The 13635-nt window shown below is 34.6% G+C and overlaps 1 protein-coding gene across 1 annotated transcript in view; it reads left to right on the plus strand.

The window, feature by feature from the left end:
• The window catches only part of ARMC3 (armadillo repeat containing 3), a 65534-nt gene that overhangs the window by 25880 nt on the left and 26019 nt on the right, over positions 1-13635 (plus strand). The window contains exons 8-11 of the mRNA XM_052804177.1: positions 772-966; positions 1771-1954; positions 7249-7401; positions 7526-7631. Coding sequence (XP_052660137.1) covers positions 772-966; positions 1771-1954; positions 7249-7401; positions 7526-7631 — 638 coding nt within the window. The remainder of the gene's footprint in view (positions 1-771; positions 967-1770; positions 1955-7248; positions 7402-7525; positions 7632-13635) is intronic.

Raw genomic sequence — 13635 nt, forward strand, 5'->3', positions numbered from 1 at the left:
GGTGCATTTGTATGGCAGTTCTCTTCCATGGCTTAAGCGAATCAATTCAATAATGAATTCAGTTTATAACTCTATCTCTTTTGGGGCATCAGAGCATGTCTATTCAGAATCACATTTTACTCTTTCTCCTTTTTTACTATCTCGCTGTCTTTGTTGCAGGGTATATCTGGATAACTGCACCTGGTGCTTGCTTATATTGATAAGGATAATTGCATGCTGCACATGTGCAGTAAGCTATTTAAAAGCAAATTGTAATTTATTTATTTTTTTCTATTTTAATATAATCTACTACTGTCTTTTTATTAAGCTGCATATACACTGTTTAAAGTTGAAATTTTAAATTGTCGTGTTATAATTACTAAAACAAAAGAAGATATAACCAGGCAACCACAGTAGAGTGCAAAAACTATTTCCCCCCCCCTGAGGAAAATAAAAATGTTGAAACTAAATTTAAAAAACTTTCTCAAAGAAACATGTATGTTGAGACAAACATGGCAAAACCAAGAGTAAATAGGCTTCCTTAGGACTAGATTCTGTAGTGTGCACTTCAGTCATGCAAAAAACCTGGAATTTAAGGTTGGTGGGTCTTGATTATATTAAGTTTGATTCTTAGCTGAAAAGAAAGAAATCTTCAGAACTGGAAGCTCTGGAATATTGATTCATTTTTGCATGTTTGAAATCAGTTTTTTGGTGTTCTTTCCATAAAGTCAGGAATTGAGGTACTGTTATATTCTCTATCACTAACATTCTTTGTTGGATATTTTACTGCAGGATTTTCAAAGCCGTGCTGCAGTTCGTGCACTGAATGTAATTCCACCCTTGCTGGAACTACTGAAATCTGAATACCCAGTGATTCAGTTGTTAGCCCTTAAAACCTTAGAAGTAATTAGCAAAGACAGAGAAACCAGGATAATACTGGGAGAAAATAAAGGATTAGATTGTCTTCTGAAGATACTGGAAACCAATGTACAGTTTACTTGCCTTAAAAATTTTTTGTTCTTGCTGCTAATGTTTGTATGACTAATCGGGAATATTGTTCATGTTATGGAAGAGGGATAAAAGAAGAAAGAGCTCCTTTCTTGGAGCTAACGATGACAGAAATAGAATAAGCTAGGATACCTAGCTTACTAAGAATGGGAGCAAAGGGATTCACCAAAATGTTTGTATTTGTTTTATTGCTTTATTGCTATTAGTAATACTGTTTTACATTTACTGTCCATTTCTCAAACTGTTGTAAATATCAGAAAAATTCACTATATAGCTTTTTATATGATGTTTTCTCAAAATTTTTGATTATATGCTGAACTCTGGTGCTGGTTCCTAGTTTGAACACTGATCCTTTTTTCTGAATTTATTTTTATATCAATGGCCTTAAATATAATTTCCTACCTTGGAAATTTCATTGTTTATGTTATTATAAGACTCATTTTAGTGCTTCTTGAGTTCAGATGTCACCATGAGAAATACAATGCATAGAGAAATTTGTGAAGTTTTTGAAACTTTAAGATGACCGGTCCTTTCTGAATACCTGCCTAACCCACTTTGATATAATGAGAAACTTCTAGGGTTTTTACTGTTTTTGATAAATTTTGTTGCACCCTAAGGCATATCAAAGAAATTATACAAAAAATATGAGTATGAAAAGATGTACTTTGCAGTATTAATAAACTGTCCAAAAGAAAATTATGACAATTATCCTACAAAGTTAAAAGCCAAAGATATTTTAATCCTGATTTGAAGGTTATTTGTTTGGGGTTTTTTCTTTATTAGGAATTCAGCGATCTACATGTGGAAGCTCTTGCAGTGTTGGGAAATTGTCTTGAAGATGTGTGTACTCTGCAACTGATTCAGCAGACAGGAGGCCTTAAAAAGCTACTTTCACTTGTAGGAGTCTCTACTGTTCCCGATATTCAGAAGAATGCAGCAAAGGCAATTACCAAAGCAGCTTATGACTGTATGTGACTTTTTAAAAATCCATGGACATGAATCTGTTTATGAAGTAAATTTTCATCCAGAATGAGGCTTTTATCTGGTTGAGGGTAGTACTTGTGCTGAGGAAAACACTGGCAAGAATGAATTACAGTGATGAATCTTGCCAATCAGAGCAGCAATTGGATGCTAAGCTATATATATATATATATATATAAGAAAATGTTAAGATTTTGCCTTAATTTATTTTTAAATGTAATATATTATTGCAAAATGCTGTCCTCAAAAAGGAAAATGGAGCTCTGAAAATATGATTTTTATCTTTTGTTTAGTGATGCCAGGTAACTGCCATCTTAAGCCACCTTTGCTGGCACTATTTCTCATCGCTCTCAGTTAAGACTTAATTGCAAGCTTACTTCCTTTTGCATACAACTGCTCGTCTAAACGTCAGGCAATTTCAAATACAAATTCCTTTAACAGGGACATGAAAAAAAGCCTTTCAGATGGCTTGCAGATTAATATTCCCAGTGGAGTTAAATAATTTCTTTGTCATCTTTTTATAATTATTCATCCTATAGTTCTTTTTTATACACTTTCCATTAATTCACCAAGGAATTCTGAATTAGGCGAACATGCTCATCATTTTTGCCCACAACGACACTCTTTAAATAAGTCTGCATTTGAAATTCCTTCTATACATTGGCTTCTGAGTTGCAGCATATGCCTAGTAGTGCTATGTAACAAAATGCAATGTAAGAAATAACATACTTCTGTCTATAGAAGATTTTAATTCTGTCAAGGGATTTTGATAACGGTAACTATGACAGTAGAGCTTAAATATTTCATTCATATTTTTATCATCTTGTAGTTGAATCACAGCTTTAATTTATGTGTATTTTACAAATATGTTATCTAATTTAATACATGGCTAAAATAATCTCTCCTTTCTACAGTATTTCTGACCTCCTTTCTTCTCTCCCCATCCTATCTTTCCAATTCTTTTCTCACCTTCCTTAGTTTGATGTTCTGAATATTTGTAATTATTTGGATTGCAAATGATACATGAAAAGAGTGGAATCTACCTTTCCTAGTATTCTGTGGGTTTCTGTATGCTTTTATCATTATCTACTGGAAGCTTTGCAAGTCAGTGAAAATTATTTTCATTAATGTTTAGGTATCAAAGATAGGAAGAAGCCTTCTTATGCCAGTATTTTCTTTGTGTATTTTCCTGTATTGTTATTTTATTATGCTACTTAGGACTGTCAGTATCATTTTTATAGTCCTGTGACAGGCTTGTAAGTAGTATGCTAAGCAGATTTATATTTGTTCCTACTACTTTCTACTGCATCTTACTCCTTTTTCATATTTATTTTCAAATAAGCATAGCCTTCTTTTCCTCTTTCACACCTTTTTCAGTTTTTGTGGCCTAATATTTTAGCAGCTGTTAGTAGAAGCATGTCTGAACACAACATTTTTAAAGCACGGTGGCAAGAACTACACATAATGTATTACAGTACTGCCTATGATCTTATATCATGGGATGTTACCGTCAGTGAAGATGCATCTTCTTGTCATACTTCTTTACAAATGGAGTCAATGTGGTTTCATTATAAAGCTTTGCTCTCTTCTTCAACTTATGACAGTTGGTATGGATGCAGCAAGCTGGGAGAATAGATCAAAAGAAGATTTAAAATATTTGCTTCCAAGCTGTAGAATTTTGGTGACAACCAGTTAGACAAAGGGCAACATGTTGTACTGGTGCAGTGGAAAACACAGTCTAGTAAACCTGCGGCTCAACATGGCCCCCAGAAGTATTGAATTTATTTCAGATACATAGAGCTACTGGTCTAAATTCAGCCTTCCAGCGGAAAGAAAAGCGGCTTTGGGGCCATTATAAGAATACTTCAAGTGCAAAAAGAAAACAGAAATATTTGCAGTTCTTGTTTGTTTGTTTGGGTTCTGGTTGTAAACACACAAAACAGCCTATCCAAACTGCAACACTAATGTATACTACTATACTAATACTTGCCTTGATGTAAATACAATATAATACAATACAGCTCTAAGTTCTTTTATGACTTCTTCATTAAATTTGCAACAGCCATACAGTAGCTCACATTCTTCAGGTTTGATAATTGTGGTTGCAATTTACCAACATTTCCTGCATAGTTGAGGAAAAAATTACTGCTTTTCATTGAAATGAAAAACTTACTTCTGCTATGACAGAACATGTGTCTATCTGTTTTTTTTTAATCCTGGCAGCTGAGTATACAGCAGTGTCTGGTTTTGAAATTATTATTGTTGACAGATGGAATTTAGTTTTGTTTTTTTCCTGATAGATGTGATCATAGCAAACAGTTTTTGGTTTATGTCCCTTTCAGCCCTTTGGAAAGGGACTCCTGTAACTTTTTGTTGTTGTTCTTACAAGACAGATGTATCCCTTACGAGCTATTCTCAATATCTGAATAAATTACATGGTAAAAACTCTATATTCAATTTTAAGTAGCATCTTTAGGATGCTGCTCTGTTTCAGTAAATTAAAATTGATCGTATTTCTGTACATAATCATTATCCGTTTGCCCCTGAAAATTTGTTTTGTTCTGTATCATAATTTTGAATTTAATATATTCATTTCTCAATGGTTTTATTTTGTATGCTCAGAATTACAGTCGTGAATTTTACTGTGATTCCCTCCTTGCCCAGCAAATAATGCAGTCATTTCAGAATGCAAAATATAATTTAATGCTATAAATTATTGAATATCTGTGAGTGGATTATCTGGACTGTTGATTAAGGAGGGTCTGACTTTCCCCTGACAATGCCAGACACACCAGCAACAACAAAATGCTATGGAGTGTGTATGGAGAAAGTGATGGTCATGCTCACTCGAGTTTGGCCTCACTCTACCAAACTTCTGGTTTAAAGCTCTCCCTGTTCTTTACATGTATCTAAATGCAAATCCTTTCAAAAGGGAGCATACTAAACATGCTCTGTAGCCTGATTAACATATGCTTTTTCAGAACACAGGTTTTTATTTAGCTGGGGTTTTATTTATCTCAACTCAAGATCAGTGAGAGGTCAGGATACTAGTTAACATTAACTTTTTTTCATTTGAAATTGGTATAAATAATTCCATAAGGTGATGACAGTGAGCTGAACAGGTAATCAGGAGAACTCTGATCATGATTTTAGGATAAGAAGGGGAAATAGGAAACTATATTGAAAAGGTTGGCTCATGATGGGGTCAGTGCATGAAAAACTGGACAGAAGTGTTAGTACTCCAAACACTTTTAGTTGGGTGTGCCTGAGTATTTTACTTCATGTTAAATCAATGTATTCAGATTACTTGGGGGTCAAGAAATTCATCACTATAAATACGATGTTGGCACTGACACGAGAAGTGCTTAAGTACAAAGGATGCTTTTCAATCGTGCATTCTTTCTTTTCTATAGTAAAGGAAACAACTCATACAAACAGAGAGAGGATCAGCAGAAAATATTCATCCTTTAAATAGAATTGGCACCTGAATCTTAAAATATTAATAATTTTCATCTGTCTAGCTAGCTAAATATAGGTGCATACTCTTTACTGTAAATTCAAATCCGAAATCTGTTTTTCCACATTATTGGAAAATTCTTTATTCCGTTTAAAATATTTTAGATCACTATTTTCACTCATTCAAATTAATTATTCATATTATTATTATTATTTCATATAGACATAAATTATCTTTAGAATGAAATGCTTACCCATCATCACAACTGCCTTTAAAAGCAAGAATAATTTTTAAGAAAATCTGTATAGTAGTAAGTAACTTGCTGTACAAGAACCAAATTACTGAGGCATGAAGAACCTCTAAAGATCATTATTAGGGATTATGGACTACTTTGGCAAGCAACAGACCAGCGGCATACTTGATTACTTGTCAAAACAGTCTGTAATCCCAATTAAGGCCTCGAGAGCTGACTGATATGCATCAAGGTTGTGGCCAAGGTTCTGCTGATGCTTAAAATCCTCTCTGTCTTATTTGTTGCATCTTTTGCTTTGTGATTTCTATTGTGTATCTCTGATGATTCTTAAAATTTTTAAAATTGAGCTAGAGAGGAGAAAACGGGATACATTCTCATGTACATGCATTGCATCACTTCCGCTGTAACTATATTTTCAATCAAACTTTATTTTCATTGGCTTTGTGGTCTTCTAGTTGGTTACTTTAATACACTACAGATTCAGTTTTATTTAAAAGAATCCTTACGATATTTTTCTTTCCTTTTTAAACTTTTTATTTGTAAGACAACAGTCCAAATAAGGGAATGATCCCTCAAAGCATTAGTAAGCACTGGTAAAATTTTCAAATGTGTCGAAGTCCTACTGACTTCTCAGTTCCTGAATTTCTTTGATACATTAAACAATTTTACCATGTAGATATAACTTCAAGCATGTAATTAATCTGCTTTAAGGTATGCATATGGTTAAATGTTTATTGACCCTCATAACTGTAGAACTTCCATGCTGTCCAGTGCCTTTCTAGCTGAGAAAGTTTCACTCTGGGCTCTTTGTAACAAACACCTGCACTTCTGATCTCATCCATTTTGGGGCAAGTGAGTTTCTTACTCTAATAGTCAGACGTCTGTAGATACTTTGTAGACACTGTATGTTGTTACTTGTGTAGAGGAAGGGAACATCTGTGTCCTTCCCTAGCTGCTGCCGATTGTTGCAGTGTAGGTCAGCAGTGAACCCTGTGTCACCAGGCTAAAATACAGAATTGAAATTCTCTGCAAAGTGTGCATTAATGAAGAACTGCAAGCTGTGCAGAATTTAAAATTCTTTTTTTGGCTATTGTACTATGTTAACTGGTGCCCCACCAAGTTCAATTGTACATTATACTAGTATGTTCTTCAATGATGTTATGCATTTGGACTTTGTTAGCATAAACCGAAGTTAAGCATGATCCTGAGTAAGTATGATCTGTTGAATTGGAAAAGCTGTTTTCATCAAGCCTGTACACATTCTGCAGTTTTAAGTCTTACAGAGAACAAACTTTGCATTCTGTTGGGCTATGTATGTTTAAAGCTGTATTTAACAGTCAACTTTTGGGCTTGATTCAGAGTTCACTGAAGTCTAATGGGTTTTGGATCAGGTCCTTTGTGCACATTTCTTAATTGTTGGTGCCTCTGTTACCAAAATATTTCCATTTCCATGGTATCAAAAGCAAGCGTTGTGTTATGTTGGAAACAACTATATGAAATCAAATTCATGTCCTTTCACTGATTTGGAAAATTAATGCAGATTAATGCTATTATTCTTTTTCATTTAAAGCTGAAAATAGAAAAATCTTAAATGAGGAAGAGGTTGAGAAGTGTCTCATAAACCTTCTGGAAATTGATAATGATGGAGTTAAAATTGCTGCTGCCCAAGCAGTTTCTGCCATGTGTGAAAATTTAGCTAGCAAACGTGCATTTGGACTCCAGGGTAAGTAAGGTGGGAAGGGATGAACTGAGAATATGTGCCTTTCCTTTTATAAGGAGCATATTATAATTTTGCAGACTACCATGGTTTATTTAACAGTTCATGTATACAATTATTTCTTTCAAAGGGATTCCCCAGCTAGTACAGTTGCTAAGCAGTGACAATGAAGAGGTAAAAGAAGCTGCAGTGACAGCATTAGCTAATTTGACAGCAGCCAGTCCTAGTAATGCAAGGTGAGTCTGCAATAATTAAATTATTATTTAAAGCACTAATCTGAACATAAGTGATAATATTTTGACTTTTAAAGAATGCCCCATCTTGTCCTTATCCTACAAGGCAGGTCTGTTTGAATTTGACTGTAAGGCACTTTTTGGTGCTTATGAGTCATCTGGAATAGGTTGGTTCTCATCAGTGTTACAAGAGTTATGCTATCTCTACTAACGTTTGCTTTATCAAGGAAAGGTATGAAGCAGATGTAATGAAAGCAGAGCTATAAATCATGTTTTGAAGAGAACATATGAGGAAAACATACCTTGTAATCTAAGACACTCGATGTGGGCTATTTTTTGAGATTTCAAAATCAGTAAGGTATCCTTCAAAATTTGATGGTTCATGCAACAATTTTGGCTGATTTAAGCTCAGTCGTTGAGGGAGATAGCACTCAGATATTCTGAATATTGGTGTTGTCTTTCTTATTTTATTGTTTCCCAAGTAATAGAGAATGCTCATAATGCATTCTCTAAAAGAAAAGTAGTGTAACTTCAGTATCCAAAATAACTAACAAAGGATGGTTAGCTGACTATAAGTTCCAAAATAATTGTATCAACTAAATTCTACTGTCAGTTGCAGAGTTCTGTTATCCCAACTCTATTAAAAGTTCTGTTCAGGAAAAGAAACAGAGCTGTCTGACGTATATGAGCAATCACATGTAGCTAACAAACCATAAAATAAAATTCCTTAAAAGTTTCCTGGAATATACTTAAGGAAGTTGTAATCCATTCACAGGCATTCTTTGAAGTGAAAAAGTAAAATAACTCACCAAATAAATTATTTGCTTCTATTTATTGATTCAGCCCTAATAGTCACCAGTATTCACTTAATGTTACCAGATGGAGCCATAATTTGACATAAGAGAATAATATTCTGTTCTCAGATTCACATAGTAGATGGTTTTGTCTGATATTCTGCTCTCCTCATGTGCACGACTCTTCAGTTGGTGTCAGTGGGAGTCATACACACATAAAAAGAGCACAGTACTGGAGTCTAGGGGTCAAACTTTCAGCTCCGCTACAGCTGTTTTTCATAGCACAGCCCTTTGAGGTTTCACATTGTGAAAAGGGAATCTCTGGAGAGTTTGGAGTTGGTATAGCAGCTTATGCCAACTCATTCAGTTTCTTTTGCCAAGGAGATAGTCAGGACATTGTTTAGCTCAACTGCTAGAACAATTCTCTGAGACCTCAGGCAGGGAAATAGCTGTCTCTGTTCCTCTGCATTATAATGGAGTCCATATTTGTTTCTTGCTGGGCAGAGTAAGGAAATTGTAAAGGTGACTTACATATACTTCTCTCTCTTTGCAAACCAGCTCCAAGCACAATATGGAAGCACCAAATAATCTAATCACAGGTCTTCTGTGAAAATCAGGAAGCAGTAATTTACATTGAATATGTATATTGGAAGAATGCCATGTGACTATATAATTACTTCAAAGCTTCATTTCTAAATCAAAACCATTAATAAGTCATAGAAGGGTCCAAGTGTGACTAGGATCTATAAATGAATATACAGAGTTGAACCCTCAGCTGATACAAATTGGTATAGTTCCAGCTCACTGACTGAGTATCTGGCCCATATTTATTTTACATTCACATAATAAGAAAAAAAATAGTTTGGAGAAAATGCATTCCAGATTGAGTTACCATAATCATATTTCATTCTGGACTATTTTGTGTGTGTGTGTCTTGTAAACCAGTGAAAATAAGTGTATATATAATGAAGATCCTGATATACTTTTATAATAATGTGACTTTGCCGTGTAATTATGTTGACAATATTCTGGTCCCAAATGAGACTAATGAGACTAGTGCCCTTTTATTGGTTATATATTAGATTCTTGTTATAAACCCTCCAAGAATATTAAATCATAAAGCTAGTAGTAGCAGGTACACTTTATGTGGCAAGAACAAAATGGCTGCAGTAAAGGGGAAGACTATTTACTATAAATGTTTCCACGTTTTACTGGCCAGCCAAAAATTCAATCTTGTTGAACTCGTATACATGTGTTCTGCCAAATTTCATTTCATGAGCATTTTTGCATGTATGATATTGATTGAAGGATGTGTACCTTACCCTTTCATTTTGTACAGTATATATTACAGAATGTAAACAGAGTACAAGACACTGCTATTTTTGCTGGAGATTTATTGCTGTTCTTAGGAATATTTGGTCAAGAATTGTTGCCTACTTTTCATATAATATGGAAAAAAATACAAGTTAAAACAAATTGTGTAATTAAGGCTCCCACAATAGCTAGCTTATAAGGATAAAGTCTTCCATTGATTAATAACACAAGAACAGCATAGGCAATGGGCAATACTACCCCCCACTAATGTATATTAACCTTGACCTTTAGGTGCTTCCCCACAGCAATGAAAGGCTAGTTCTATACCCCTACCCAATCAATCCTTTGTTTCTCAACTGAGACAGCTAATAAAGGTGTCAAATATGGTGGTGGTTTTGTAATTAGAACACCTGTTCACGATGAACGGGACAGAGACCAGGTTGTCATTTCACAAAAGTCCCCAAGCAACCACGGTTTGGCAAAAATAAATAAATGAATGAATGACTCTGGCCCCCATAGTATTTTAACCAAAAGTCTAGAGCAGAAGGGAACATGAGTCCCATACAAACGGTTTAAGTTTTCAGGTTTATTGGAAAACATGGATTTTCAGTATGATCTCTATCAGAACACATAAAAATTACTATAAAAAACTTCTAAAATATTTCAGCATTTAAGTTTTTGCTGCAGAGCTGATGTGTCATGCTTTAGTAGCACATAGAAAAAAGTACGGTAGTCAAATGCCTCATTAGTTTACAGACTGACGCCCCCAGATGATGCTTTTATCGGAATTTTATTACAAAGTGATGACATAATTTTAATGCTGCTGCATATTGACAATAAATTCTTTGTAAACTTGTTAATAATTAGGCTAAATAAAAATAAAATTGTAAAGTATACTGCAATTTAAAATCCCATGTACTTATTCTAACATATGATAAAAAAAAGATTTTATTATGTTACTGTGTGTATAGCTCCAAGGCCATCCTTGATATATGTGTCAGAATTTGTGTCTGTGGTCTGCTTCTGGGAAGAAGAGAATTATGTTCAGCTGGTATTTGCATCCACTTCACATTTTTTAATCTGGAACACTAACTTGCTTTATTGAAAACTGTATACAGTTATTTGGACAGCAGAATGCCATTTTAAAGAATCTATGAAATCTGTCCATTTTTGATGTGTCCAAGCATCAGGAAATGTAGGCAGAGTCACTTCAACAATGTACATTATGCACAAATTGAAAAATTACACACAACAAAGAAACAGCAGTGCCATCTATTGGACAGAAAACTAAATTATTTTGTGCTATAAAACTAACTACAGAACAAACGTTTTACTTCAGCCTCTGCCTGTTTTTTCCCATTTAAGGTATAATCAATTATTTTCGCTTTTCATGTATTTAGGATAAGCCAATTGTGTTAGATATAAATATGATATTAGTTAGAAGTAACAACATAGAAATAAGAACTCAAGTGTATCAGTTAGTCAGACATTAATTTGACCAGCTCTTTTCTTCAGTATTGTCATAGCACAAATGCCATTTCTAATAGCTGTCTTCATAAATCTGGCAATGTCTGAATTCTGGCCACCTAATGGAGTTACCACTAAAGAAAAACATATGCTCTGAAATTTAGAGCTTTGTACTGGACACAAAAACTAATTAACAGCCTCAATAATATTTGTCTTAAATTGTTTATTTTAAGTGCAAAATTTATAGCATTCAGTTAGAATTCAGTCTGGAGGAAGAAGGAATGGGATGGTTTTTGTTCAGCTGTACTAAGGGCTGCAGGAAATTGTGGTACATGACAGACTTATGATCTGGCAGAATATTTCTCCTGGGGTTTATAATTAGTGTCATGTTACATATTTCTAAGTATTATGTCTGGATTCAAGATATCATCCCCATTCAAGTATCATCCCCAAAATTTTAAAGTCAGCAAGCTTGATGTTATTTAATTTTCTAATTCTTTGATTCTTCACAGGAATCAGTGGACCTATTTACATTAGCAAAATTATGTCCATATAGGCAGTTACAGGCATTCACAGCATCTGAGTGTATGCTTTCTCAAATGTATCAAGATTTCCAAGAGGGAAGATAGGTTGGGAACTCACTGGTTATGGGCAGTGCCCAGTGAGGAGGAAGTGAGTTGTTCCCTTGACTTCAGTGGGTGTTGCATCTATTCCAAACTGAAATTCATGTACTGATCTAATGAGCCAAAATACATCCTCAGTCTTTTCCATGTGAATAATGCTTACATGTAGTGAGAGTCTCTCACCTTATTAAACAGGGATTTTCAGTATCCACAACAGATTTTTATTGTTTTTAAGAAGGGTATGGCTGTCAAGGAATAAAAGTAAAGCATGTCCAGTTTTCTTACATTTCAAATTTTGTTATTACCATCAGGAAGTAATGATTATTACCATTAGGTATTAATATCACTAGGTAGTAATCTTGGCTATTAGAAAATGGGAAATTTAATCATAGTTTTTCTCTTTCAAGACTGTAGATGGAACCTAATTCACATAAATGGATCAATATTGAAGCATCAATTCATTTAATGATACATTTGCATGAATATATGGGTTAATTTATGAGAACAGGAACAAAAATTTCTAGTACATGACAGCTACATTTAAGAACAGAAATAGGTCATAATCCATTGTATAGGTTTTCTCTTTTTTATGGTTTAACAGTTCTTCTTTATAACATAAGTTTGTGTTTCTGAGGGAGAGAATCAACAATAGATGCCACTAGCTGTATTGTGTAAATGTAATATGTTTTAATACTGACCTCTAGTGACAGAATTGTATTACTGAGCTACTGTGCTGCAAGGTAAAGGGATTTTGTTGGGGTTTGTGTTTTGTGTTGTTATTTTTTACATTAGCACCCATTCTGCTGCAACCCTATCCAAATTCGGTTAACTCATGTCATGAACAGATTCCTGGTTTGACTTTCTCTTATGTATATCCAAAGTGTGATGGGTGCTTTCTGAAGAAAAGGGACAGCACAGTCATGACCCAAGAGCTCACAAGGTTTTCCTTACAAGTTACATATTGACTTCCATTGAAAACTGCAAAATGTTTTATGGTAAATTTCTCCCTTGGCAGAAAAGCTGAATCAAGGCCTAATGCTGGGATGTCATTCAGAAATGGGTTCCCACTATGACTTTAACATCACATGAGATGACTGATGGACAACCCATGGACAGTACCCTAAATCATGCCCTGCTGTCAGGCACAAAATGTTTCACTCAGCCAGCTGTTGGTTTTCTCTCTTAGATTTGTGAATGTGTGGCTATATGGAAAAGTCCGTCTATGGACTCAGGCACTGTAACTGCATTTTGTTGCCAGTACAGCTCTTCTTTCACAAAAAAATGTTGTTACTCATTGTCCTGTTTGTTTGTTTTTAAACTCTGTTGCTTATCAGGGGTTTTACTGAAGACAGAGACCAATATAGAGCATTCATCTCTATCTAACACAAATCTCATGTCACAACATCCTAAAGTGCATGAGAACCTAAGTATATCCAAAATAGTTTCAGGCAGAAAACACAATACTTCTAAATTGGGGTAACGGTAACTATATAGAAGTTCTACCCCTTATAGATATAGCAAAATCTTTTGGGCTGTTTGTACTCTCCTACCTTCAAAGCCTTGCAGTATGATCACTATTTACCTTAGTTGTGGAAGGCTGGAATTTCACTCGGAGCATGTGTGTTGTCACCTGTAACTTCCCATGGTAGATTTCTGTGACATCAGATGAAACTTTCTTCTTCCTGGATGGAGACTCCTAAGCCTGGGAGAGAAAACTGTGTTTTATGTAGTGGCACAAGTACAATGATTTCTCTGGAGTGTGTATCCCTACAATGACATTCAGTGATATGCACTGAGGTGAATTATACT

Source organism: Harpia harpyja, chromosome 1 (assembly GCF_026419915.1).
Source record: "Harpia harpyja isolate bHarHar1 chromosome 1, bHarHar1 primary haplotype, whole genome shotgun sequence".
NCBI lineage: Eukaryota > Metazoa > Chordata > Aves > Accipitriformes > Accipitridae > Harpia > Harpia harpyja.